The sequence below is a fragment of the Mirounga angustirostris genome, unplaced genomic scaffold (assembly GCF_029215605.1).
Source record: "Mirounga angustirostris isolate CCGP_5_RB_7025 unplaced genomic scaffold, mMirAng1.0.hap1 SCAF_17, whole genome shotgun sequence".
NCBI lineage: Eukaryota > Metazoa > Chordata > Mammalia > Carnivora > Phocidae > Mirounga > Mirounga angustirostris.
In genome coordinates this window covers 31,705,246-31,732,575 of record NW_026991725.1, presented here as the reverse complement: position 1 = coordinate 31,732,575, position 27,330 = coordinate 31,705,246, and the positions used below count along the sequence as shown (strand labels likewise).

Sequence of the window (27,330 nt, the reverse complement as noted above, 5' to 3'; positions counted from 1 at the left end):
CCTTTGTTGAACTTCCTATTTCCTGTAACCCATTTCTTCCTTTTATTTGTATGACTTTCTCATTTTGATGCATCATATCCTAAAAATTCCTAAGAAAGGGTACGAGGCAGGCAAAAAAAAAAAAAAAAAAAGCCCCAAACCAAAAACTTACATGTCTTAAAAGACTGTATTAGTTTCTTTTATTTCCCAAAGGATGTTAATAATGGTTCTATTATTATTCTCTGCAAAATTTCTCCAAGTTCTCTCCAAGTTGCTTTATTCTACTTATTTTAATCTCTATCTTTCATACATTAGAGGGTTTCCTCAAATATCTAAAGTAACCCTTGGTTACTTGCTAATATTTAAGAGAAGAGGACTAAAAGGCTGATTGAGAGCTTTGATACATAGAGCGATCTAGCTGGGCTGTTTTTTTAAGGAATCTCTGATAGCTACATTTTGTGTCTTTCTTTTTAGTCAGATTCTTCAGAAAAGACTATGCCAACCTCCTGCCTGAAATACGAAAGCCTACCTGCCAGTATCCTAGTACCAATAGGATAAAGACAACTGGAGTCCAACTGTCCTATTTTCAGTATAGGACTGCCCTGAACTATGCCTGGTAGGTTCTAGAATCTCTATTTTATTACAAAGAATAAATTTCTGGGTTTTGCCAAGGGTAAGAGTGGGGAGTTGGGCACTTGCCCAGCTGACTGGTTAGCTAATTTTGAGGAAGAGGTCTCAGGAATCAAATGCTTCTTCAACTGACTTTCAACTAATCTTCCTTTCATCTCCATGTCTACATGCCACCATTCTTGAGTTTTTTGAAGCTTCTGGAGGTTGTTTTCTTGATTTTCTCTGCTACTGAGCTTAGGGTTCAGTTTTTAATTATTCATATACTCTCCAGTTTCTAAAACTGTGTTGATGTTGGCTTTTCTCCAATCCCCCTCTACCGACTGTTTAGCAGGTTTCGGCAAGGAGCAAAAGTAGAAGTGCATGTTTATCCCATCTCTTTACTCCTGATAATACTGATGCTCATTCAGCTCATTATAGATGGCTTTGTAATTTTTATTTCTGTCTTCTGAATAAAGAGATACTACAAACAAAATCTCAGAGAAGGTAAGAAACACGCTTTAACTATTAGTTAACTCTGATGATGATGCAATTCCTGGTAATTTCTAATTGAGATCAGGTAGTTGTGTTCAAGGTCATGGAGATCACTGATTTTGCTGTTATTAGGTTCAGCTTTTGTCTTTGTTGTTTTCTTAAAGATTTTATTTATTTATTTGAGCGAGAGAATGAGCACAAACGGGGAGGGGCAGAGAGAGAGGGAGAATCAGGCTCCCAGCTGAGCAGAAAGCCGGATGCAGGGCTCAATCCCAGGACCTCAGGATCATGACCTGAGCCAAAGGCAGACACTTAACTGACTGAGTCACCCAGGTGCCCCTCAGCTTTTGTTATTAAAACTCAACTACACTCAGTGATTTGAAAAATATTTTAACTGACACAGCCCAAGGGGCATAAGATAAATGAATAATCTCCCATATCTATATCTATGACATTTAATACAAATTATTATATTTAATAAAAATTAGTATAAATTTTTCTATTAAATTCTACTAATTTTATCTTTAGGGTCTTTCATACATGTGTTCATTTTCTTTCTCCCCCCCACCAAGGTTTATTAATAGAGATATTATTGACATATATGACATTATGAAAGTTTAAGGTGTACAATGTGTTGATTTGATATACTTATATACTGTAATTCATCTTAAGTTCTTCTTTCATATAAAAATATGTTTAAGGGGAAAAAAGAAAAATTAGACAAATTCCTGATATACCATGCATATTATTTAAGAATGAATAACTACTAGTATAAGTTAAAATTTCCAAATCAACCTGTATATATTATTCCTCTTTTTATTCTGCAACAAATAATTTTATAAAAACAGTACAACTCTAAAACTTGGGAAGAGCAAACTTGGAGAAAAAAGGTAATAGGATTATGGAATAAACGAACCAGGAGATTTTACAGGATAAGAAAAACACCATATATTTGTAAATCAAAGCTTTATTTTATTTATAAGTAAACATTCTCTAAGAATCATACATCAGTCAAAATGACTGCCTGAAATTTTGTAATATATTCATCAATTTGGGTTCTCAATTCCATTCTCTTAGAGATCATTTCATTCATTCAGCAATACTTATTTGTAACTACTATGTGCCTGGTACACTGGAAATACAGTAATAGAACAGACAAAAATCTCTATAATCATGAAACATTCATTCTAGTTTGGGACAGAGAAAATAAAATAAATACAAAGGTGATAAGTACTATGAAGAAAAAGGAATGTGGAGGCACTAGTCATACAATTTTAAATAAGTTAATTAGGGAAGGCCTATCTGAAGATTTCACTGATACAGGATGTTTTTTACCTAGTTTGGAAGTTGTCACTTCAAAAAACCAGTCTACAGCATATAATAAATTTTCAACAGGAAAGGAAAATAATTAGTAAGATCCTAATTTAAAATAGCAATTATAAACAAAAACCATTTCTTCTGAGAGAGATAAGGCAACAAATACTGTACTGATTAAATTTTAAAAAGCCAGTGTGCTAATACAAATGTTACTGTTAAAAATTTACTTTAGGTGATATTCCAAAAGTGATATCCAGATATATATCACAATGCTCCAAAATTACTTAAAATCTTATTAAGGTATTACCATTTAAAAAAATGACATGAGAAAATTTTTCATTTTATCTTGAATAAATGATATCATAGAACTTTTAGATTACAACATTTAAAGCTCTAAAGGAGAAACTAGAATATTTAAACTAGACCCAGAGAAAACCCCAAACCTCAGAGTTAGTACTAGAAAGGAATAGCTGATATCTTTTCAATTTAATAATAAATTTAATGAAAGCTTACCTTGCCCAGAGCGGCTTTGGCGAGAGTCTACACTTGACTGTCTTCGATCCGGTGGTTCCTCGCTCCCTCCATCTATATAAAAGTAGAAAGGGCATAAGCAAATAGATAATGGAATTGATGTAATATCTTCTACGGTGCCATCTGCATCTTAAAACTACAATATCTAGGGGCACTTGGCTCAGTCGGTTATGTGTCCAACTCCTGATTTCAGCTAAGGTCATGATCTCAGGGTTGCAGGGTTGTGAGATCAAACCCAGCATCGGGTTCTGTGCTTAGCGGGGTGTCTGCTTAGATTCTCTCTCTCCCTCTCCCTCTGCCCCTCCGACCCCATACACACTCTCTCTCCCCTTCTCTCTAAAATAAATAAATAAATCTTTTTAAAAAACTATACTATCTAGCATTTGTTCTCATTTCTTATAATCTCAATCATTGAAATATTTGAGGACTTTTTCCTATATAAATCAAAGGTTATTACCCGTATTTTTGTGAGGACAGTTTACACTCTCCTCTGGAAGTGTAAAGAAAGTCAAGCAGTTCTTTCCCTATCCCCATACATATACATTCTACTTCACATGTAATGAATAATGTTAACAACTCTGAAGTTCACTCACAGATCCCAGTATCGAAGCCTTGATTTAAAGATTTAAAGCAATGTCTAAATTAATTACAGCTGCTTATTTGTTTAAAGTATGTCAAATAATCCTTTGGGCTATATGTTTTACTAATAAAAATTACATTTATACGTCTCATGAGATATAATAAGAAAATCATATAATACATGAAAGAGTAATATAAATCAGAATTAGAAAAACTCAGAAATGAGGAAACAGAAACCAAGAAAGAACTAGAAATAAAACAAAAATAATTTCAGTACTGAAGACTGAACTATAAGAAAACAAACATAAATAAACATAACAAAAGATCTTAAAAGAAAAGAAAGTTGGGGCACCTGGGTGGCTGTTGGTTGAGCGCTGACTCTTGATTTCAGTTCAGGTCATGATCTCAGGGTCCTGGGATCAAGCCCAGTGGGGAGTCTGCTCTCCCTGGTCATGAGATCACAATGATGTTTTGGTTTTTTTTTTAAGATTTTATTTATTTATTCATGAGAGAGAGAGAGAGGCAGAGGGAGAAGCAGGCTCCCAAGGAGCAGGGAGCCCGATGTGGGACTCGATCCCAGGACCCTGAGATCATGACCTGAGCCGAAGGCAGATGCTTAACCATCTGAGCCACCCAGGTGCCCCACAATGATGTTTAAAAAACAACACTACACTAAACTAGTCACCTTCTGAGGATGACAGGAATCCAGTTCATTATCTTGAAATCTGGGGAAAAGGAAAGAACTATGCAATTCATCCTACATTTCCTATATAAATTGTACTGGTACCCAAAGAGTATATAAGAGAGATCTTCTATAAAATCATTCCAGATAATAAATGGGAACCAAAAGAAAAAATCAGAATATCACAATTTCATAATGAATTAATAGCTCCAGAGGCACTGAGCATCAATGACTAATAACATTAAAAAAGAGTAAAAACCAGACATTATATGCCTCTTGGTGATAGGAGCACAACCATAGTTTTCGATCAAACCTGAGTCTGGTCAAACCTCTGAATCTAGCTGTCAATATTCAGGAAAAACAAAAGACAGAAGAAAATGTTGAATTGTTCCTGGGCACACAATCAACAAAATTCAGACTGTGGGAAATTATATAGGTCAAATAACTTAGGTCTTTCAACAGATTAAACAAAAGAAAAAGATAAAGTATTATGCAGTCCTAAATTATTGTGGAATAAACATTCATTTTTTTAAAAATTTTTATTTATTTATTTGACACAGAGAGAAAGTACAAGCAGGGGGAGAGGGAGGCAGAGGAAGAGGGAGAAGGAGGCTCCCTGCTGAGCAGGGAGCCCAATGCAGGACTCCATCCCAGCACCCTGGAATCATGACCTGAGCCGAAGGCAGCTGCTTAACCGACTGAGCCACCCAGGCGCCCCACATGGATTTTATCAAAATACAAAACTATACCAGAAATTTATGGCATCTTAAATAGATGTATAAATACAGTACTAGTCAATTTTTCATCCTAGTAATTATTTAATTTTTTTATGCAAGTATCTTTCTTCTCCTTTACTTGTAAATCAATTACAATAAGTAACATTCATATTCAGGCGGGTCTTAAATTTTCATTTTTCTGATTTTTCTATGTGGATAAAATTTTATATATATAATTTGTTTTAACATCAAAACATGCTCTTAGGGGCGCCTGGGTGGCTCAGTCGTTAAACGTCTGCCTTCGGCTCAGGTCATGATCCCAGGGTCCTGGGACAGAGCCCCGCATCGGGCTCTCTGCTGGGCGGGAAGCCTGCTTTTCCCTCTCCCACTCCCCCTGCTTGTGTTCCCTCTCTCGCTCTCTCTGTCAAATAAATAAATTAAAAAAAAAAATCTTTAAAAAAAACCAAACACGCTCTTAAAGTATGTGAGAAGTAATATGAATAAAATATAGACATTACCCCTCATCAGCGCTGTCTTCCTAAACAATAAGAGGCAAAAAATAAAAAAAAACTAGGCTTCAAATAGTATTAAATTCGCATCATCTGTGGAATGTTAGGATATCAATAAAACAACCCACTGGAAAAATATAGGCAAGAAATGGCTTGAGAAATAGTTTTGAGTCAGCAAGCCAGTGAATAATAAGACAAAAAAATCAATTTTGATATCTAAAATGTTTTAACTGCCTAAATTTTCAAAATTAAATCAAAAATACATTGCAGTAAATTTGAGCAATTCACTCCTCTAAGACTGAAACCCTATAACCAACCACGTCTTACTCCAGTGTAGACCGAGCATAAGAATTGAGATTAACTCTCAGGTAAAAGTAAAGATTTTTTAAGAAGAATAAACTCACCACTTCCCCAAGATGATGTAGGAAAAAATTTCAACCTCTTTAAAACTGTTTGTGGTGTGCTTATGGAACCAGTAATCCATTATCCAAAATAACAAGACTACAATGACATACAGTACTTTAAATATTTTTGCTTTGCTTAACACACAATTCCTTCAGTACAGATAAGACCTCCCACGCGGGACACTTACATCTACATTTATGGACAAAACAGAAGACCTTCAGTCTTCAAGCAAGTCAAGTTATTTGCATAAGACTGATTACCTCACCCCAGAGTGTAGAAGGTAGGACTGGGCTGCGTCTATGAAGTAAGAATTTACTCATCAAACTTGAGTTAAAGACTTACTTCAGATATACTGTGAACTTTGCAGAGGAAAAACCCCGTTTTAACAGATACAGAAATAAAAAGACCTGACTGTTCAACTCAAGTGCTAGCTTTTAAAACCAGAGCTTAGGTTTCCTGGATTTGAGATAATCAGCAGAGAACATTTGTTTTTTTATCTGCACACTGAGTTAAATCCAGCAAGTAATATAAAACAATATACTTTTAATACTGAGAAACATGAATAGATTTCCAATTCCCATTATTTCAAAGGGGAAAAATGTCACTGGAGAATTTATCTCAAAGGGTAAATAGCTTTCAATTGAGGTGTATTAAAGCACTAAAATAGGCCTGGTAAAGAAATACCAACCATATAGGGATATTCAGTATGTAGTGGTTTCTATGAAGGAACTTAAGTTAGAGAAAGTCTAATAAGAAAGTGCCTGAACAATTCCAAGAAAAATATTTTCTTTCCTGTAAGAAGGGGATACTTCAAATGATTCTTCTTTTCAACCCAGGATCAAAATATTAGAGTTGAAAAATTAACAATTTAAGTAACCTTGAATTTGGTAAGCCAAGCTCATCTTTAGTGTTCTCAGCTAAATACGGTGCTACAATCAATAACAGATTAGCTTTTATGAATAAAAATTCTGAGGTTGGTTGTTTTCAATCCTTCTTTGGTAACTTAAATATACGACCCTAATAGAAGGCATGGGGGGGGTATTAAAACTGAATAAAATACAATAAAAATAGATTAAAGTTTTACTATTCAAGTATAAACTCTGGTCCTTTTTACTAATCAGGCATGAATCTGTAAGAACTGTATACATTTAATGCCAACAAAGGCAGACATGAACTGAAAGGTATGAATGGAATTTTTTTAAAGTGTAAAAGGAAGGACCAGGAACATAAGCTAGATTTATTTATTAGCCAAATGTCACTTATGAATAGGTACATCGATAAGATGCGCCCTGGTTACATAAGCACTTCCATAACCAGAAAAGATGAAAAGCAGCTCATCTGTTTGGAGTAGAAAAGAGAAAAAGGAACCACAATTTATTTGTTCCATTACCTATTCTCTGCTGGGTGCAGTACCAGAAAGATCTTTACAACATTATCTCATTCAATACTAATAACAATTCTATGAAACAAGTATTATGCCCATTTTAAATGTAAGACTGAGATTCAGGGAAGTAAAGTGACTTCCCCCAAATCACACTGCAATCCTAAAATTCAAATCATCTGGTTTCAAAAATCTCCACTGCTCTCTTCTATAACGAAGAAGTCATTAAGGTGGTGGGGGGGGGTCATGAAGGGGAAAGAGACCAGAAGTGGACAGAAATCAATTCAGAGGCTACTGCAAAAATCCAGAAGAAGAATGAACACTTGGACGAAGGGCGCAGTGGAGGTAGGAGAAGAGATCAGATTCTGGATACATTCTGAAGGTACAGCAGAATCTGCTGTCAGAAGAGAAAAATAAAGAAATAATCAAGGGTAATTCTAATATTTTGGGCCCAAACAATGGATCTGCAATTTACTGAGATACGAAAGACTGTGAAAGAATAGGTTTGAGGATGAGGAGAGCATTTGGAGCTCAGCTTTGGACATACTAAGCTTAAGGTACAACCAGTGGAGCTAAGTAAGAATAGTTTTTACAGTTTTTATATTTTTAAATGACTGAAAATTAAAAGTAATATTTTATGACATTAAAAGTATTTGAAATGCAAATTTGAATATCCACAAAGTTTTCTTAGCACAGTCATGATCACTCATTGATATACAGTTGATGACTGCTTTTACACTACAATGACAGTTCAGTAGTTGCAAACTCTATGACCTACGACACCTAACATATTTACTATCTAGCCCTTTACAGAAAAAGTTTGCTAACCCCTAGTATAAGCAATTCTGAGACAAATATTCTATTACCTGCAACCATTCCCCTATACTTGGGCAGCACCAAACTACTTGATGATACTCAAAGAGGAAATGCATTGTAAGGCTTCCATCAACTTATTCACACTTTCTCCTCTACATAAAATGCAGTTGCCTCTACTTAACAATATAAGGAAATTGTATCCAACACATATTAATGGGGCTTAGTGTCTAGCACAACTAAGCTGGACTCAATCTTTGAACTACTATTATTTATATGACCTTAGGAAATTTAATTAACTTCTCTGAACCTCAATTTCTTTATCTGTGAAGCTGATATTAGTAATACCTATGGAGTTGTGGTGAAAAACAAATGTAGTAATGTATATAAAACACAGCAGGGGGTACCTGGGTGGCTCAGTTGGTTAAGCGACTGACTTCGGCTCAGGTCATGATCCTGGAGTCTCTGGATTGAGTCCCGCATCGGGCTCCCTGCTCGGCAGGGAGTCTGCTTCTCCCTCTAACCCTCCCCCCTCTCATGTACTCTCTCTCTCATTCTCGCTCTCTCAAATAAATAAATAAATCTTTAAAAAAAAAAAAAAAACACAGCATGCCGTCTGGCACCAAGTAAACACTTATTAAATGATAATTGGAATCTTCATCTATCATCGTCATGATCAATAACAACATCCTTTCACCAAAAGATGGCTTATCTTTTATATTCCTTATCTTCTCTGTAAGATTTTCAGGAGACTCCCATTAAGAATTAATTGTTCCCTCTTCTACATCCAAATGGCCAAAAGACACATGAAAAAGTGCTCAACATCGCTCGGCATCAGGGAAATCCAAATCAAAACCTCAATGAGATACCACCTCACATCAGTCAGAATGACTAAAATTAACAAGTCAGGAAACGACAGATGTTGGCGGGGATGCGGAGAAAGGGGAACCCTCCTACACCGTTGGTGGGAATGCAAGCTGGTGCAGCCACTCTGGAAAACAGTATGGAGGTTCCTCAAAAAGTTTAAAATAGAGCTACCATATGATCCAGCAATTGCACTACTGGGTATTTACCCCAAAGAGACAAAAGTAGGGATCCAAAAGGGTACGTGCACCCCGATGTTTATAGCAGCAATGTTCACAATGGCCAAACTGTGGAAAGAGCCAAGATGTCCATAGACAGATGAATGGATAAAGAAGATGTGGTATATATATACAATGGAATACTATGCAGCCATCAAAAGGAATGAGATCTTGCCATTTGCAACAATGTGGATAGAACTGGAGGGTGTTATGCTGAGCAAAATAAGTCAATCAGAGAAAGACATGTATCATATGACCTCACTGATATGAGGAATTCTTAATCTCAGGAAACAAACTGAGGATTGCTGGAGTGGTCGGGGGTGGGAGGGATGGGGTGGCTGGGTGATAGACATTGGGAGGGTATATGTTATGGTGAGCGCTGTGAATTGTGCAAGACTGTTGAATCACAGATCTGTACCTCTGAAACAAATAATGCAATATATGTTAAGAAAAAAAAAAGAAGATAGCAGGAGGGGAAGAATGAAGGGGGGGAAATCGGAGAGGTAGACGAACCATGAGAGACGATGGACTCTGAAAAACAAACTGAGGGTTCTAGAGGGGAGGGGGGTGGGAGGATGCGTTAGCCTGGTGGTGGGTATTGAGGAGGGCACATTCTGCATGGAGCACTGGGTGTTATGCACAAACAATGAATCATGGAACACTACACCTAAAACTAATGATGTAATGTATGGGGATTAACATAAGAATAAAAAAATTTTTTTTTTAAATTGTTCCCTCTTCTGTGCTTCTATAGCACACTACACAGAGCTGTTTTATAGCACTGACACATTGCATAATGATTAATTATTTACATGACTATCTTTGGACTAAAGTTCAGTGTGCCTTTGAAAGCCTTTTTCATCTTGATATTTTCAGTGCCAACTTAGGATCTAGGATGGCATGGGTATTCTCAAAAAAAAAAATTTGTTGAATTAATTTTGTCAAGGGCCAGATCTAAAATTAATGCATTCATAAAACCAAACCAAGTTCAAGGAAAAAATAAGTGGTACTGATGAGGTTTGAGACACAGTTTAAGAAGTTCTATGTTGGGCGCCTGGGTGGCTCAGTCGTTAAGCGGCTGCCTTCGGCTCAGGTCATGATCCCAGGGCCCTGGGATCGAGCCCTGCATCGGGCTCCCTGCTCCATGGGAAGCCTGCTTCTCCCTCTCCCACTCCCCCTGCTTGTGTTCCCTCTCTCATGTCTCTCTCTGTCAAATAAATAAATAAAATATTTTAAAAAAAAAAGTTCAATGTTTTCCTTTTCTTATCCAAACTATTACTATGAAAAGAAGAGTGGCATTATTCTAAAGCACAAAGACCTTATCCTCCACATCAATCTCAAAGATCTTAATTATCAATAAGAATTTTCATAGGTAAGCCCAGACCCCCTAAAAGTGATTTAGTTCTTTTTTTTTTTTTAAGATTTTATTTATTCATTTGAGACACAGAGATACAGAGAGAGAGAGCATGAGCAGGGGGCGAGATAGAGGGAGAGGGAGAAGCAGGCTGCCCGCCTCGCCAGGAGCCTGATATGGGGCTCGATCCCAGGACCCTGGGATCAGGACCTGAGCCGAAGGCAGACGCTTAACGACTGAGCCACCCAGGCGCCCCCAAAGTGATTTAGTTCTTAAGAAAACATCTATAGTGTCTCTTCCTCTAAAGAAAAAAGGGAAGCATTCTATTCCAAAAAAAGTATTTAACATAATGCCATCAATACTATAGTTAACACTTTTCACAGGTTTTCATAGATCTAGTTTCTACACTCTAAATCTAAATATGAAAAACAACTTCCCTATGATGAGTTATCAACTTACATTTGCCTAAGGTATCCAAAATTGCCTAAGGTATCCCAGAAAGTCTGATCTGTAGCTCAAGAAAAGTTCTAAACACAGAATGGTTTGATTCTCATGATGGAGCTATGCATCAATGATGATGAGTAATAAAAGGAAAACAAAGTAGACTTGCTAATTGTAAATGGAGCAATCACCAGTAATAATGCCAGTATTTTAAAACTTGATGACTGGGCTTTCAAGGTGCACAACGAATATATAAAATGTCAAGCCTAACACGAAATTAAATAGAGCAACTGTCAAAAATAAAGGTATCTACAATTATGTATTTTTCTTGTTTTTTATTAATAAACTTTTTATTTTAGAATAGTTTTAGATTTACAGAAAAGTTGCTGAGAAGTACAGGGAGATCCCATAAACCCTACACCTGGTTTCCCACTTAGATTAGTCATTTGCCAAAACTAATGAATCAATATTGATACATTATTATTAACTAAAGTCCACACTTTACTTAGATATCCTTAGTTTTTATTTAATGTCTATTTTCCATTCCATGATATCATATTATGTTTAGTCATCATGTATTCTTAGACTCCTTAGACTAGTTTCTCAGGAACTTCTGTTACTTTTGGTGACTTTGACAGGTTTGAGGAGTACTGGTCAGGAATTTTATAGAATGCCCTCAGCTGGGGTTTGTCTGATGTTTTTCTCATGATTAGACTTGGGATATAGGTTGAGAGGAGGAAGACGACAGAGGCAAATTGCTCCTTCATCATTTAATTTCTAGAATGCATACTATCAATATATTGAAACTAAATAAATAGGTATACATGTTTACATACCCTACATAACTGAAAAAGAAAACTGAAGCTCTAGCTTCTTCAGCTGTGCCAACATTAATGAAAACAGACATTATCTATTTGGTTCTTACTATGTGTCAGACACTGTGCCAAATGTCTTACAAATTTATGTCATTCAATTCTCAATAAAACCTTAGGATATAAATACCATTTTTCTTTTTGCTAGATCAGGAAATAGGAATTGAGATTTCAGGCAAACATGGCCACAGCTGTAGCAGGATCCAGGATCTGAAACTTGGCCTTTATTCTAAAGCCTGTTCTCTTCTCCACCATTCTCTGTCTATACATAAATATATCATGACATGTTAGAGAGCTCAACAGTGCAGTTGGTAGGAGACCAAAAAAAGAAAAATAATATTCCAAGGTGAATTTGAAATAATCTCTGATTTCAAACTTCTTCCCCTCAAATCGGGTACTTAGGGTGGCTCACTTGAATTCTTCAGTTTAACAGTTTGCTTGGAGTTGTTAGTAAGCATAGATATCCCTACAGATAAGCACTTCTTAGATTCACAGAATGATAGAGCTAAGAAGGAATTTTGAGTTTCTTTATTTTTGTCAATTGATGCTTTTTAGACATTTTGTGAGGGTGAAGCTTTAGGGGAAAAAAAAAAAGTCCAGCACAGCAACTTAACAGTTAAAAATATAACTGAATGTCAACAACAGGTATATATATACACATACACATATTTACTTTATTTGTTTTTGGTGTTCTTATCTGTTGAAACTGGATGCTGAGAAGGATACATATGAGTCTCAATCTTGGCCACATACCAGATTGATCTAAAAATCCAGGGATTTAAAAAAATCCTTATGCTCAAGCTACCCCCCAGATCAATGAAATGAGAATACTGAGAGGAAGACCCGAGCATAACTGGTTCTTTAAAACTCCCTGGATGATTCAGCATGCAGCCAAAGTTGAAAAATATTCGTAGAGATTAAGTGGTGCTTTGATACAGAAATGAACTGGATCCACCTGCAAGTTTCCAGTGCTAACCGAGAGATGCTATAGGTAAGAAATACTAATTGTACTGAAGAATATGATCTCTAAATTGAGGATGAAAGTTACATTCATATGTTCACTCCCTGTTTATTATGGACTTTGGTGACTTGGGGAGTTTATGGACTAAACCAGGATAATATTGTATAATTTGAATAAGGTTTTAACGTATAGTTAACTAGACTAAATTTACTCTTTTGAGCTGGGTTTGTGAAGTTACACTACCAAGATGATTTTGTCACCTAGATGTAAAGCTTCCTAAGATTCTGAAAACTAGAATAGCCTCTGCTTCTTCGCATTAACCTGGTCTCGGGAAAGCCACAGCTCCTAAAGCATGAGAAGGGATGTTCAGGAATAGTGCCAGATTTTATTTATAAAACAGAAAGGAATAAAAGAACATTGTGCACTTAGGAAAATCCAAAGAGTCTGGTATACTGGAGCACAGAAAGTATGGGGAAGAGGCAGGATATCAAAGTAGAAAAGTTGGCAGAAGCATCATCACAAAAGGCATAATCATTATTCATGATTAGACTTCATCCTCCAAGTGTGGGGAAGAAATGAAGGACAGTGAGCAGGAGAGTAGCATGATCTGAACAGTGTTTTCAAAAGACAAGTTTGGTGAGCTTATACAGATGGCACTGCAGGGTCAGAGAAACAAAGAGATCACTGCAATAAGCCCAGAGGAAAGGAAAGCCTGACTAAATGCATTAACACTGAGAACACAGAAGAAAGGGTAGGTTCATGGCATATTTAGGACTAAGAACCCCAAAGACTTTGTATCCTTTTGAAAGAGGTGTCCTAATCACTATCATCAGTTTTTTTTCCCCTTTCTTCCTTCAATCTAATCTCATCAGGCTTTCACCCACGCTGCTCCAGCAAATTCACATTTACCAAGATCTCCTACAAAGTCCACAGCTAACTCCAGTGGTCAGTTCTGTTTTCTTATTTCTTGCCTTATTATAACAACATTTGATGCAGTTCACCATTCTCTTTTCCTTGAAGCTTTCTCTTCACTTAACTTTCTTTTCCACCCTTTCCTACCTCTGTGGCTCCCTCTCAGTCTCCCTGGCTTGTTCTGTCTCTGCTCCCCAATCCCTACATGGCCCAGTGCCGCAGGGCTCACTTCTCTAATCTGTACTCTCCCCTATGTACACTCCTTTGTTTATCTCAAACAGACTCATGACTTTATGTTTCATCTAGATGCTGACGGTTCCCAAATTTGTATGTCCAGCCTGAACCTTGTTTGTGAACGAGCTCAGTACTTCTGGAATTGCCCACCCTAGATCTCTACTTTGAACATCAATCGGGCATCTCAAAATCTGATGCAGCCTCACATTCCCCCTCTCACAGTCTTCCTTCTATCTGCGAACAGCATCTCCATTCTTTTAGGTGCTCAAGTCAAAAACCTGGGAGTTATCCTTAACCCCCCTCTTTGTCTCACACTGCACATGCATTCCAACAGTAAACTCTGTCAGTTGTACCTTCATAATATATCCAAACTACTTCTCACGCTTTGCTCCTGCCACCCTGGTCCCAGCCACCTTCGTCTATGACCTGGTTTCTCTGCTTCTGCCCTGGCCTGGCTTCAGTTTATTCTCAACACAGCAATCAGAATGGTTCTGTTAAAATACAAATCACATCAAGACACTCCTCTCCTCAAGGATTCCCCATTTTAGTAAAAGTCAAAGTACTTAGATCAAGGCGCTACACAATATGGCCCCCATTACCTCTCTGACTTCATCTCCTACTACTCTCGCCTATGACTTCACTAAAGCATACTGGTTTCCTTAGCGCTTTAAACATGCCAAAGAGGGATGCCTGGGTGGCTCAGTCAGCTAAGCGTCTGCCTTCTGCTCAAATCATGATCCCAGAGTCCTATCCTAGGATCGAGCCCCGCGGCGGGCTCCCTGCTCAGCGGGGAGTCTGCTTCTCCCTCTCCCTCTGCCCCTACCCATGTCCATGCTCTTTCTCTCTCGCTCACTGTCAAATAAATAAATAAAATCTTTAAAAAATAAAAATAAAAAATAAACACAACAAAGATGTACCCGTATCAAGGCATCTGCCTAGAATATTTCTCTCTCAGATATCAGTATGGCCTCTTCTTTCATTTCCTTCAGATAGGTATCTAAGTGTCCCCTCAACAACCATCTTCCCTCAGCACCCTATCTAAAATCGTACCCCCACAGGCACCAGATTTACATAAACATACTTTTTTCTCCCTTCCCTGCTTCTTGTTTCTCCTTGGTAGTTACCACTAACAGATTCTATATTTTACTTATTTACTTTAATTTTAGCCATCTCCTCTACTAGAATATAAGTTCCATGAGGGCAAATAATTTTGTATTCACTGTTCTATCCCCATGCCTAGAGCAATAGCTGATATCTGAAATAATTTGCGTGAGTGAAATGAGTGAAAGAAGGGAATTCTGGATGCCTTAGAATTCTTGATTTGGGAATTTCACTGGACTTATTATAATTCCATTAACCAAAATAAAGCACAGAAGATGGGAGACTGGGGAGGAGAAATAATAAGTCACTTTAACCAAGGATTTAATTTACAATCCAATTTAATCTTAACCTCTATGTAGTGCCTCATCAATTCTAGATCTAGGACTAGAAGGAGGGAAACATGAACAGCCAGAAGTGAAATTATTTAATCCCTCGATTTTTTTTTTTAAAACCAAACAGGTAATTCTCAAACAGGAGCTCTGTAATGATTCTCAATTCTCAACACAACTGTTTATGTTTTACTTTTAAATACATTATTCTAATGTAAAAGGAGCTCCTTTTACTCATCTATTTGTGTAAAAATTGGAGCGGTCCATCTAAATTAATTGCCTTTTTGAAATCTCTATCTGAATGTCTTATATATACCTCAAACTCAAAATATCCAAACAGGAAATTCTCACCTTCTCCTCACCCCTTCAAACCTGACACTCTATCAGAGCTCCCCATCTCCATGAATTCATCATCAAATATTGTTGATTCTCCTTCCTAATGTCCCTTGAGTCCATACCTAACCTGTCTCCAATTCCTGTATCCATTCTCTTCTAAATGTTTATCCACAAAATGGCCGAATAATCATTTAGAAATGCAGATGTAATAGTTTTCCCATTTAATGTTTAAAATGTTAAAGTGATCCCCATTAGAACAGATACAAATTCTTAACATGGTCTATAAGATTCTACTTTTCCAGCTTCATTTCTAATTAGATCTCCCTTTGTTTTCCTAATACTGGCTTTTGTTCAGTTTCTGATCTCTACCCTCAAGATATCTAGAGTAGAAACCTGAGAAACAACTACTATATACCTGGGGAGTCAGGATAAAGTGGTTTTGACCCCAAATTCCTGCCTTTGTATATGAGGATAAGTAAGTTTCAAAAGCACTAGTAATAGAAAATTTTTATTTTATGTCATATGTTCATAATAAAATAAACCCTTAAATTTATTCCTCTTATACCTTAAAAAGATAGAATGATAGCTACTGACAGATTAAAAATCAAATCTCCCCCTCTCCCACCTCAACCCCCCAAAAGGGCACATCTTTCTGTTTTGACTGATAAGTATATTTAAATGGACTTGACACTCACTGAAAAACCAAAATAAATAAAAAGCCAAAATATATATATATAATCTAACTATGCCTTAATTTTTTTCACAAATAAATTATACTTTATTTATCCCATATGCCTATATTATTAGATAATGATGGCAATGAATATAAAAATTTAAGATCAAAATGTTTTAAGGAAAATGGTTTTTTAAAGGAAAAACCTTGGTATATGTAATATACAAAATTCAGAACAATATTCCCTTCTCTAAACTTGTCATTAGTAAGGTCCTTACTCCTGAGCACTACTATTTTGTATTTTTCTCCTAAGTAACTAGGAAACATAAATACAACAATGATTAAGTGGTTGAATAAGAGGAATCATTAGGATCTAGTAGAATATAGAAATATTTAATTAGGGCACCTGGGTGGCTTGATCGATTGAGCAACCAACTCTTGACTTCGGCTCAGGTCTGGCTCTCAGGGTCGTGCAATCGAGGGGAGTCTGCTTGGGATTCTCTCTCTCCCTCTCCCTAGGTCCTTCCCCCGCCCCCACCCCCCCCGGCTTACATGTGTTCTCTCTCTAAAAGAAATAATTAAAAAAAAAAAAAAAGAAAGAAATATTTAAACCAAAAATAAGGAAGTAACTGAATAAAGAATCAAGAAAACAGACTCATATTTAAATAAAGGCACTTCATATATGAGAAAATAGCATTATAAAGCACTGGGGAAAGGAAAGGCTATTCAACAACAAATAGGGTACAAAAACTAACTTTTTTCATATGAGAAAAAACAACTAGATCCCTTTGTCATACCTCAATCTAATTACTAAAAAATTAAGGGGAAAAAGAAAAAAATCAAAATGTAAAAAATCTGAAAATGAAAAATTAAAACTTCAATCCTTAATTTTTTTTTCTGAAACAACATGGGGGAATTAAGAATGATAAAAATGAATAAATTAAAATTTATATTCAACAGAGGTTTAGAGTTTTAGGCTTATAACCAAAAGCAAAGTTTTAAGACAGAACAGACTAAAAAAAGGTATCTACAATAAATGTCACAGACTAAGGATCCATCTACAACAGGGATCTATGAACTTCTGTAAAGAGAATAAATACTTTAGGCTTTGCAGACCATACGTTCTCTGTTGCAACTACTTAACTCTACCATCGTAGCACAAAAGCAGCCACAGACAATATGTAAATAAACAAGTGTGGCTGTATTCCAATAAAACTTTCTTTTTTATTTTTATTTATTTATTTATTTATTTTTAAGATTTTATTTATTTGACAGAGAGAGACACAGCGAGAGAGGGAACACAAGCAGGGGGTGTGGGAGAGGGAGAAGCAGGCTTCCCACTGACCAGGGAGCCTGATGCGGGGCTCGATCCCAGGAGTCTGGGATCATGACCTGAGCCGAAGGCAGACGCTTAACGACTGAGCCACCCAGGTGCCCCTCCAATAAAACTTTCTTTATGGACACTGAAACATATAATTTTTACATATTATAATATTTTTTTCTGAATCATAAAATAATTGTAAACACTATCCTTCACTCACAGTCTGCACAAGAACAGGTGGTCAACTGGACTTGACCCTGTCTAGAATATATAAAGAATATCCGTAAATCAATAAGACAAAGATAAATAAATCCAAGCAAAAAAATGCACAAAGAATATAAGGAAGCAATTAACAAAAGAGGTCATCTGAAGGGCCAAAACACATCAAAGGATATTTGGCTTCACTAGAAATTAAGGAAACAGAAATTAAATCAGTAGGATATTACCTTTCATGTACCAGATTAGGGAAAAAGAAGTCTGACCATATGAATGTTGGCAAGGATACTGCAAAACAGGAACCGTCAAACACTGCTGAGAAGACTATAAACTGGTACAGTGACAAAGCACAAAAATTATCTAGTAAAAGTGAAATGCATATCACCTACATCCTAGCAATTCCATTTCCAGGTATAGCCCCTAGAAAGACTGATATGTGTGTAAGGATATTCACTGCAGCATTACTTGTAATAACACAGAACAAAACAAACACTGAAATAAACTCAGATTTCTATTAGGACAGAAATGAATAAAAGAAATGTGCTCATAGACAGAATGGTAGAATATATTTGCAAATGACATATCAGATATAGGGCTAGTATCCAAAATCTATAAAGAACTTATCAAACTCAACACCCAAAGAACAAATCATCCAATCAAGAAATGGATAGAAGACATGAACAGACATTTTTCCAAAGACGACATCCAAATGGCCAACAGACACATGAAAAAGTGCTCAACATCGCTTGGCATCAGGGAAATCCAAATCAAAACCTCAGTGAGATACCACCTCACACCAGTCAGAATGGCTAAAATTAACAAGTCAGGAAACGACAGATGTTGGCGGGGATGCGGAGAAAGGGGAACCCTCCTACACTGTTGGTGGGAATGCAAGCTGGTGCAGCCACTCTGGAAAACAGCATGGACGTTCCTCAAAAAGTTGAAAATAGAGCTACCATATGATCCAGCAATTGCACTACTGGATATTTACCCCAAAGAGACAAATGTAGGGATCCGAAGGGGTACGTGCACCCCGATGTTTATAGCAGCAATGTCCACAATGGCCAAACTGTGGAAAGAGCCAAGATGTCCATCGACAGATGAATGGATAAAGAAGAGGTGGTATATATATACAATGGAATATTATGCAGCCATCAAAAGGAATGAGATCTTGCCATTTGCAACGACGTGGATGGAACTGGAGGGTGTTATGCTGAGCGAAATAAGTCAATCAGAGAAACACATGTATCATATGACCTCACTGATAGGAGGAATTCTTAATCTCAGGAAACAAACTGAGGGTTGCTGCAGTGGGGGGTGGGGTGGGAGGGATGGGGTGGCTGGGTGACAGACACTGGGGAGGGTATGTGCTATGGTGAGCACTGTGAATTGTGCAAGACTGTTGAATCACAGATCTGTACCTCTGAAACAAATAATGCAATATATGTTAAGAAAAAAAAAAAGAAGAAGAAGATAGCAGGAGGGGAAGAATGAAGGGGGGGAAATCGGAGGGGGAGACAAACCATGAGACGATGGACTCTGAAAAACAAACTGAGGGTTCTGGGGGGGGGGTGGGAGGATGGGTTAGCCTGGTGATGGGTATTAAAGAGGGCACATTCTGCATGGAGCACTGGGTGTTATGCACAAACAATGAATCATGGAACACTACATCAAAAACTAATGATGTAATGTATGGTGATTAACATAACAATAAAAAATTAAAAAAAAGAAATGTGCTCATAAAGTTGGAATACTACACAAGACATACAAAAAAGTAAACCAAATCCATATATACCAACAAGAGCAAAATAAGCAAAATGCAGAATTCCACAGAGAGAACGATACCATTTAGAAAATTTTAGAAAACACACAATACTAAAAATTGTTCATGGATACATTTATATTAGGATTTTTCATCTCTGATGAAGGAGATCCAATCAACTCCTGTATTTTTTTTTAACCAAATTCTATATCTGTATATATGAGTCTGTGTAGGATCTACGCATGTGTGCATCTGTTAGGATATGATTATAGCAATGAGAACTAGTGAAAAGACATGTCATATTTTATTTTGAAAGTTCTGGGAATTTACATTTATGAAAATGCATTATTGCAGCAAAAGAGAGAATGGACTAAAGGTACTGAAACTGGAGACGTAATAATTTAAGTGGAAAAAGAGGAAATCCTAAATTAGGAAGTGAGAATGGAAGAGGACAAGAGAAAACAAAGTTGAGAAGCATTCAGAAGTTCTGATCAACTGCCCGCATGACGGGTTAGATGTCGGCAGCCATTTTGGGAGAGCAGAGCTTCCTGTATTTTCCAACTGCTTCCTGAATACACCTGCTATGGGCTTTTAAGTAGCTTTTAGAAATGACATCTACATTAGCTGATGATGATAATGGGCCATCCACTATAGCTAAGTGATAGAAAAGGTTTTTAGAAAACAAAATATCATTTAAAGCAATTTTGAAAGAGAGGTAGCAGAAAGGTTTTCTCCGCTCTGCAGTTTCTGCCAGATTATATGCACACCGTGTCCTCCTGAGGGCTGGGGATTCTGTTGAATACTAACACCTCAATCTTCAGTTACTGGAGGAAGAGATGATAAAAGGCTTCAGGACCACATTAAGTACAAATCCTGGCTCCAACACTTACTGTATGACTTTAGCCAAGTCACTGAACTTCTTTTTCTCTGCCTCTGTTTCTTCATCTGCTAAATGAGTAAAATAAAGTACAGCTGATCCTTGACAACATGCACCGTGCAAACCATTTATACATGATTTTTTTTTATTAATAGAGTACAGTACTATATATATTCTCTTCCTTATGATTTTCTTAGCATTTTCTTTTCACTTGCTTACTTAACTGTAAGAATACAGTATATAACACATATAACATACAAACTATGTGTACATCAACTGTGTTATCCGTAAGGCTTCCAGTCAACAGTTGGCTATTAATAAAGTTTTTGGGGAGTCAAAAGTTATTTGTGGATTTTCAACTATACCTTGAATTGTTCAAGGGTCAAATGTAATAGAATTCATTCCATAAGGTTCTGAAAATTAAATGGGTAAAATTATGTATGTATTTATGTATGTGTGTGCCTTTGAATGCATACACAAAGTGCTGTTTTTCTTCATCAGTTACTAGGCACCCAGTAAGTGCTGGGGCATTACACTAGGTGTTGGAGAAGCAGATATGACAAATTTATATTGTCTGCCCTCTCACAGTATATAGTCATGACACTGTGAGACAGATGTGTGAGCTAATGTACAGTCTTCAGCCTAAGCAACTACGAATTCCTGAAGCTACTTCTCAATCTTTCCGAGCCTATCAACCATTTCAGTGTCATTTAATCTTTCGACAATTGCTAAACATCAACAGAAAAGCCTTAGAGTTACACAGAGAAAAACGCTTACTAATTTACAAATCTATGGATGAAGTCATTTTCTAAAGTCATTGTTTCTAAAGTTTCCTGCTATCCCATTTCTTTTATCTTTCTAAAAGATTTATAAATAAATAAATCTAATGTTAATCTAAAAGATTCATTAATGTATAAAACTCCCAGAAACTTATCTCTAAATTTGCCCCCTCCTCTAAGAATGTATTCATTTTTTATTTCTTTTACCTGTAACCATACTGTGAATCTGAAAGATTCATAAAAAACACTCAGTAAATACCTGGATCTTAGAATCACAAAGACAATGATGGTTAAATGAATATTAACAAGAGTTTTTTATTGCTTAGTTGAAAACGAATTACTCTCTATAGAGCATAAAATCTTTTGTTGTTATGCTGTAATAGAGTACTTTTACATTTTCTTTAATAAAAAGATGTTTCTTTATTGTCTAAAACAACCACTACAACAGTCATCCCCTCATCAACTTACTTTGTAACAGTCTCCTTCAACAAAAGATAGCTTAATTGCATCCAGCTCTCTATCACAAATTTACAGTACTAATCCTTGCCAGCCATTTTGTTTTCAGCTTGTAACAGGAGCAGCCAGCCGCCTTCAGCCTGACTCTATTAGCATATCGGATAATTTAGAAAATGAGCACAGAAATGGAACCTAAAAGATAGAGTTCATTTTTATCAGAATGTATCTATGTATTAGATATTACTCTTTATGCTTTATGATACTTCTCCGCTTCCTTTCAATATAATTAATTTTCTTAATTTAAATGCTCATTTCCTGCTCACAGTAATTTTTCCCTCCCCCAGATCCTATAAATGAGATTGACCTACTACTGTTTATATATAAGAATTTCAAATTTTAATAAAATAAACTACACAGAATATTTTCTGTAAAAGGATAAAAGGGCTGGATATTTGGTGACACAATTTACAACTATATTCCAGCAGACCATCTAGCCAAGAATAATAAATACATAAAAGCTAACATATATTGTTCTCACATTTCAAGGATGTTTCTAATAGCCAGCAGACAGCAAACAATTCTCCACCTGTTTTGACTTGCAATAGGCTGTTTGAATGTCAATAACAATGTGCCCTCACCAAGCACCACTGAAGTCTTAGATGACAAATCTAATACAAATTTAATAGGATGGGGAAGGGTAGAGCCAAGAGTTCCTCTTAGTGTCCTGTTCTTCAGAACTCTTTTCCATCACATCCTCCCTCCTCCCCCAACAAGTCCCACTCATCTATATTTAATAAATATTCTGAAATGTTTTATTCATTAACCCACCCTATCACTTAACGTAAAACTCTTTTTAGAGAGGCTCTTCTAGTTGACTAAATAATACTATTTAGAAAGTTTGCTAACTTAATAGAATATAACACCCCTGAAGTAACAATAAGCAAAGCAGGGGGGAAAAAAAAGGCTGAGGTCAGGGGGGATCTGCAAGGAAATAAAATGCTCAAAAGACAGAAAATCCTGAAGTGCTTTAACAACTTCATTTTCTCCTCCAAACCCCTCCCTGTCTCCACAGCATTTTTTATGTTTTTACTGTGATGCTAACTAGCCATCCAGTCTGCTGTAGAAGCCTCTGGTTAGAACGGATTTCAAGGCTGCTGTGTCTTGTGAGGAACCAATCAGATTTCTTTGTTTCATCTGCAACATTCCATCAGGGTTATATAACATTTTAGATAAATGAAACATTCTAATAATATAGTATATTTCAACCCATAGTTAGCTATTTATTGTCCCTAAATTTGGCATATAAAAATCCCGTATTATTCTTCTGTGTTATTCAATAAAATCAAAGGAATATAGTACAGACGGGAAGGTTATTTTTCTTTTTGGGAAGAAGACAGTGAATTTGCTTTGTCTAAAAGAAAGAGTTTGTGAAAATACAGAATATGGGCACTGCAGACTACTAAGATGAATGCTGATCCTTCTTATTTCTGTTTATAGTAAAGTGGGTGAGGTAATCCAACACAATGGCAAACAGCCATACAGTTGTTAATTCTTATCACATCCAACTTGTCATTAGTATAGAAAAAAATATTATAAATAGATTTCAAACTCAGGCTTAATCTTTTAAAGCACAGAAAAATTAAGTGAAATATTTAGAACACTTGGACAAATATTTTCTCAAAGAAGAAAATCTGAACTCTAAATGTCAAACCCCAATTTAACACCTACAACACTAACCAAAAAATAGTATACCGGCAGCCCTGTTACCTATAGGACCAGAATACTTGCAGTACACATGAACTGGCACCAAACAAATATTTCCTCTCTCCATCTCTCTCTCTCTCTGCTAGAGATAATGCTGCATAACTTCAACACTGCTCTTCTGTGCTATTAATATAACTCAGATATTCAAGAACACATTAAGCTGGAACCTGTGAATCTAGTATTTTCTTTCCTTTTTTTTTTTTTTTTTTTTACAACTCAAAGGCATCCCACATATGATGGTTACAAATCAGCACAGGATTAAAATAGTGCCCGAATGCATAAAAAAGCTCAATCTGTTGGGTGTGGCTTAAGTAAATATATCTTGTCTCAACTGGACAGCTCCCCAGGAACATGCAGCCACTGAAACCCAAAATATATGAGTACGTAAGTAAAGTGCTTCTGGGAGGGGGTGGGAAACGAAACCTCCATTTTTTTTTATGCTTGATGTTCAATTGTTTCTACACTGTACTTCTAAAATGACAGTGCCTTGAGTCAATGCTGAACATTGCTCAAGAAACCAAGGACAGAGAAATTTTACTTGTCCTACTTCCTCTCCTTATTTCATACTCACTGTCTACAACATGGCCGTTCTTACAAACATTTTGCTTTCATAAAAGAGGTAATCATTTAAATGATGACTATGTGCAATGCGAACTCACACTGCATTACAGTCATCAATAAAATATGAAGTGCCAACTCTAGTGTTCATTCTACTTATTTTCCATCTCACCAGAGAAATGCTCTACTAATGCTCTCTACTATTATAAAATGAACAATATAAGGAAAAAGACATTGGTAGGAGCTGCGATAAATAAGCAACAGAGAAAATAAAAAACCTGTAAGTGCTTACTTTTTTAACAATCTAGTATTAATAGTAAAAAAAAAAAACCCTTCACGCATATGTGTTTGTGTGTATATATACACATAACACATATTTAGTACAAATATAAATCTGTTTACAATCTACCATGCATACATTTATTAATGTCACACATGCAGTAATATACCTGAAACCTCTATATATAGGGGGTATGCAGATTTCAGAACTATACATTTTCATTCTTAAATGGCCACAATCAAACATTAAAACAGCTAAGGATTTCTGACATACTGAACTATATCCAAGCTTTTAATCTTGTTAAACAATTTTCTCTGCTATTCAGTGCAGAAAACCCACCTTTGAATCATGTTGACGGTTATTTTTTTCCCATGCCCTCTACGTGCTGCACCATTTTGTTTGTCTTCTGGACAGTGGAGAAATCGGCAGACAGCAGTGAAGGAGTGTACTGGAGTCAGCAGAGGCAGGGCCAGCCTCCTACTGCAGTCTGTATATTGAACGCACTCAAACCCACAGGTGCCTACGTAAAATCCTCCAGCTGCAGCCTGCAACTTAATGCTTCCTTCAGCAGCAGATCTGTATGCTGTTTTCACTTTGCTTTAACCCAATAAATGGACAGGATGCACAATAGTGTGCATCTTTTAAAAATGAATTTTACATAAAATACTTATACAGATACTGTCTTCATTAAGTAGCTAAAAATGAGTGACTTTTCAAATCAGAAGGATAATGACCAAATTAAGAAGATTCAGAAGTATAATCACCAAAAGAGAAATGCATTTCTAACACTGTATAAATTCTAAACTGGTAATTTAATTATTCAAAAAATATAACATTAAAAACTAGCATATGATGTACCTTACATCTTCCTACATAATTAGCTTATGAAAGTAATTTTTCATTTTCTGTAATTATATCATGTATAAATGCAGAAACAGGCCTGCCTCTAACCATACCTTTTCATCACCAAATAATCCACTGATAAGAAGAAAATGCAGAACTTATCTGCTAAAAGGCTAAGTGAATCAAGGTAAGCCAATGTTCAAACACTAACAGATGAAACAAGAAACAGAGGCTCACAATCCTCTCACATGAACTTCAAACACATACACTCTTATCCTACCCAAATTACAGAATTTAAAAACTGGGTGAAACCTTAAAGAAATCAAATCTTTTTAATTTTTCAGATGAACAAATTAAGGACTAGAGAGGTTAACACTAAGGTACCTCTCCCAAGGTCACATGGCCAGTCAGCAGCAAAACTTGGTCTTCAAAAATATCTTTTAATAAGTAATTAACTACTGAAACTCACCCCAAATTAAATAGTAACCTAAATATTCCTGTAACTATTAAATAAATTTTGTAGTTAAAAAAAAAAAAAACAGGGACGCCTGGGTGGCTCAGTCAGTTAAGCGTCTGCCTTTGGCTCAGGTCATGATCCCAGGGTCCTGGGATCGAGCCCCACATTGGGCTCCTTGATCAGCAGAGACCTGCTTCTTCTCCCTCTGCCTGCCGCTCCCCCTGCTTGTACTCTCTCTCTCTCTCTCTGACAAATAAATAAATAAAAATCTTAAAAATAAAAACAAAAAAACACTTTACAAAAAAGAAATCTCCAGGCCCAGATGGTTTCACAGGTGAATTCTACCAAACATTTAAATAAAGAACACTAGTTCTACACTCTCTCTTCCAGAAAACAGAAGAGAAGGAAACATTCCAAACTCATTTTATGAGGACAAAATTAATCTGATATCAAAGCACATAAAAACATTACAAAATAAGGAAACTATAGACCAGTATCCCTCTTGAACAAAGAAACAAAAATCCTCAACAAATATTAGCAAATCAAATCTAGTAGTGTATAAACACACACACACACACAATGACCAAAAGAGGCTTATACTGGGTATGCTCAGCTTGTGTAATATTTGGAAATCACTCAATGTAATCTATTACATTAATGATTCAAAGAAGAAAAATCACATGATCATATCCCTGGATGCAGAAAAGTATTTAACAAAATCCAACATCCATTCATGAAAAAATTAGAAAATTAGGAATAGAGGGGAATTTCCTCAACTTGATAAAGAACATCTACAAAAAACCTAGAGCCAACATCATACTTAGTGGTAAAGACTAAATGCTTCCCACTTAGGATCAGGAACAAGGCAAGAACACACATTCTCACCACTCTTGGCTACCATCTTACTAGAAGTACTAGTCATTGCATACAGACTGGAAAGGAAGAAATAAAACTACCTTTATTCTCAGAAGGTATTATTGTCCACTTAAAAATTCAAAGTAGTCTACCAAAAACAAACAAAACCCCCCAAAACACCTCTTAGAACTAAGAGCTGAGTTTAGCAAGGTCACAGTACAATCTCAAAAAACAAAAATCAATCTATATTTTATATATCTCAAGATTTTAAAGGAATACCACTAACAACAGCTAAAAAAAGAAAATACTTAGGTATAAATCTGACAAAATAAACGTACAATCTGTATGCTAGAAACTACAAAATGCTAAAGAAAGTCATCAATAAGACCCAAATAAAGGGAAAAAGTATCATGTTCATGGACTGGAAAACCGCACATGGTAAAGATTTCAATTCTACTCCAAATGATCTGTAGATGTAATGAAATTCCAACCAATATCCCAGAAGGATTTTTTTTTATACATACAGATTCTAAAATGTATATGGAAAGGCAAAGCATCTAAACTATATAAAACAAGTTTGTAAAAGAAAAACAAAGTTACAGGAACCACACACTACCCCATTTTAAGACTTCCTATAAAACTACAGTAATCAAGACAGTGTGGTATTATACATAAACAGTTCAGTGGAAAAGAACAGATGGTGCAGAAATAGACCCAAACAGGGGCACCTGGGTGGCTCAGTCAGATCTAAGTGTCTGCCTTCAGCTCAGGTCATGATCTCAGAGTCTTGGGATTGAGCCCCACATTGGGCTCCCTGATCAGCAGGGAGTCTTCTTGTCTCTCTCCCTCAGCCC

At 36.2% G+C, this 27,330-nt stretch overlaps 1 protein-coding gene across 10 annotated transcripts in view; it reads right to left on the bottom strand.

Annotated features, from left to right (window-relative positions):
- TANC2 (tetratricopeptide repeat, ankyrin repeat and coiled-coil containing 2) overlaps positions 1-27,330 on the bottom strand; it is a 361,538-nt gene that overhangs the window by 252,282 nt on the left and 81,926 nt on the right. For all 10 annotated transcript variants that reach the window (XR_010408383.1, XM_064582223.1, XM_064582220.1 and 7 more), the window contains exon 3: positions 2,911-2,982. Coding sequence is in view for 9 of the 10 variants with exons in the window: in XM_064582223.1 (XP_064438293.1) it covers positions 2,911-2,982 (72 nt within the window). In the remaining variant the exon portion in view is untranslated. The remainder of the gene's footprint in view (positions 1-2,910; positions 2,983-27,330) is intronic.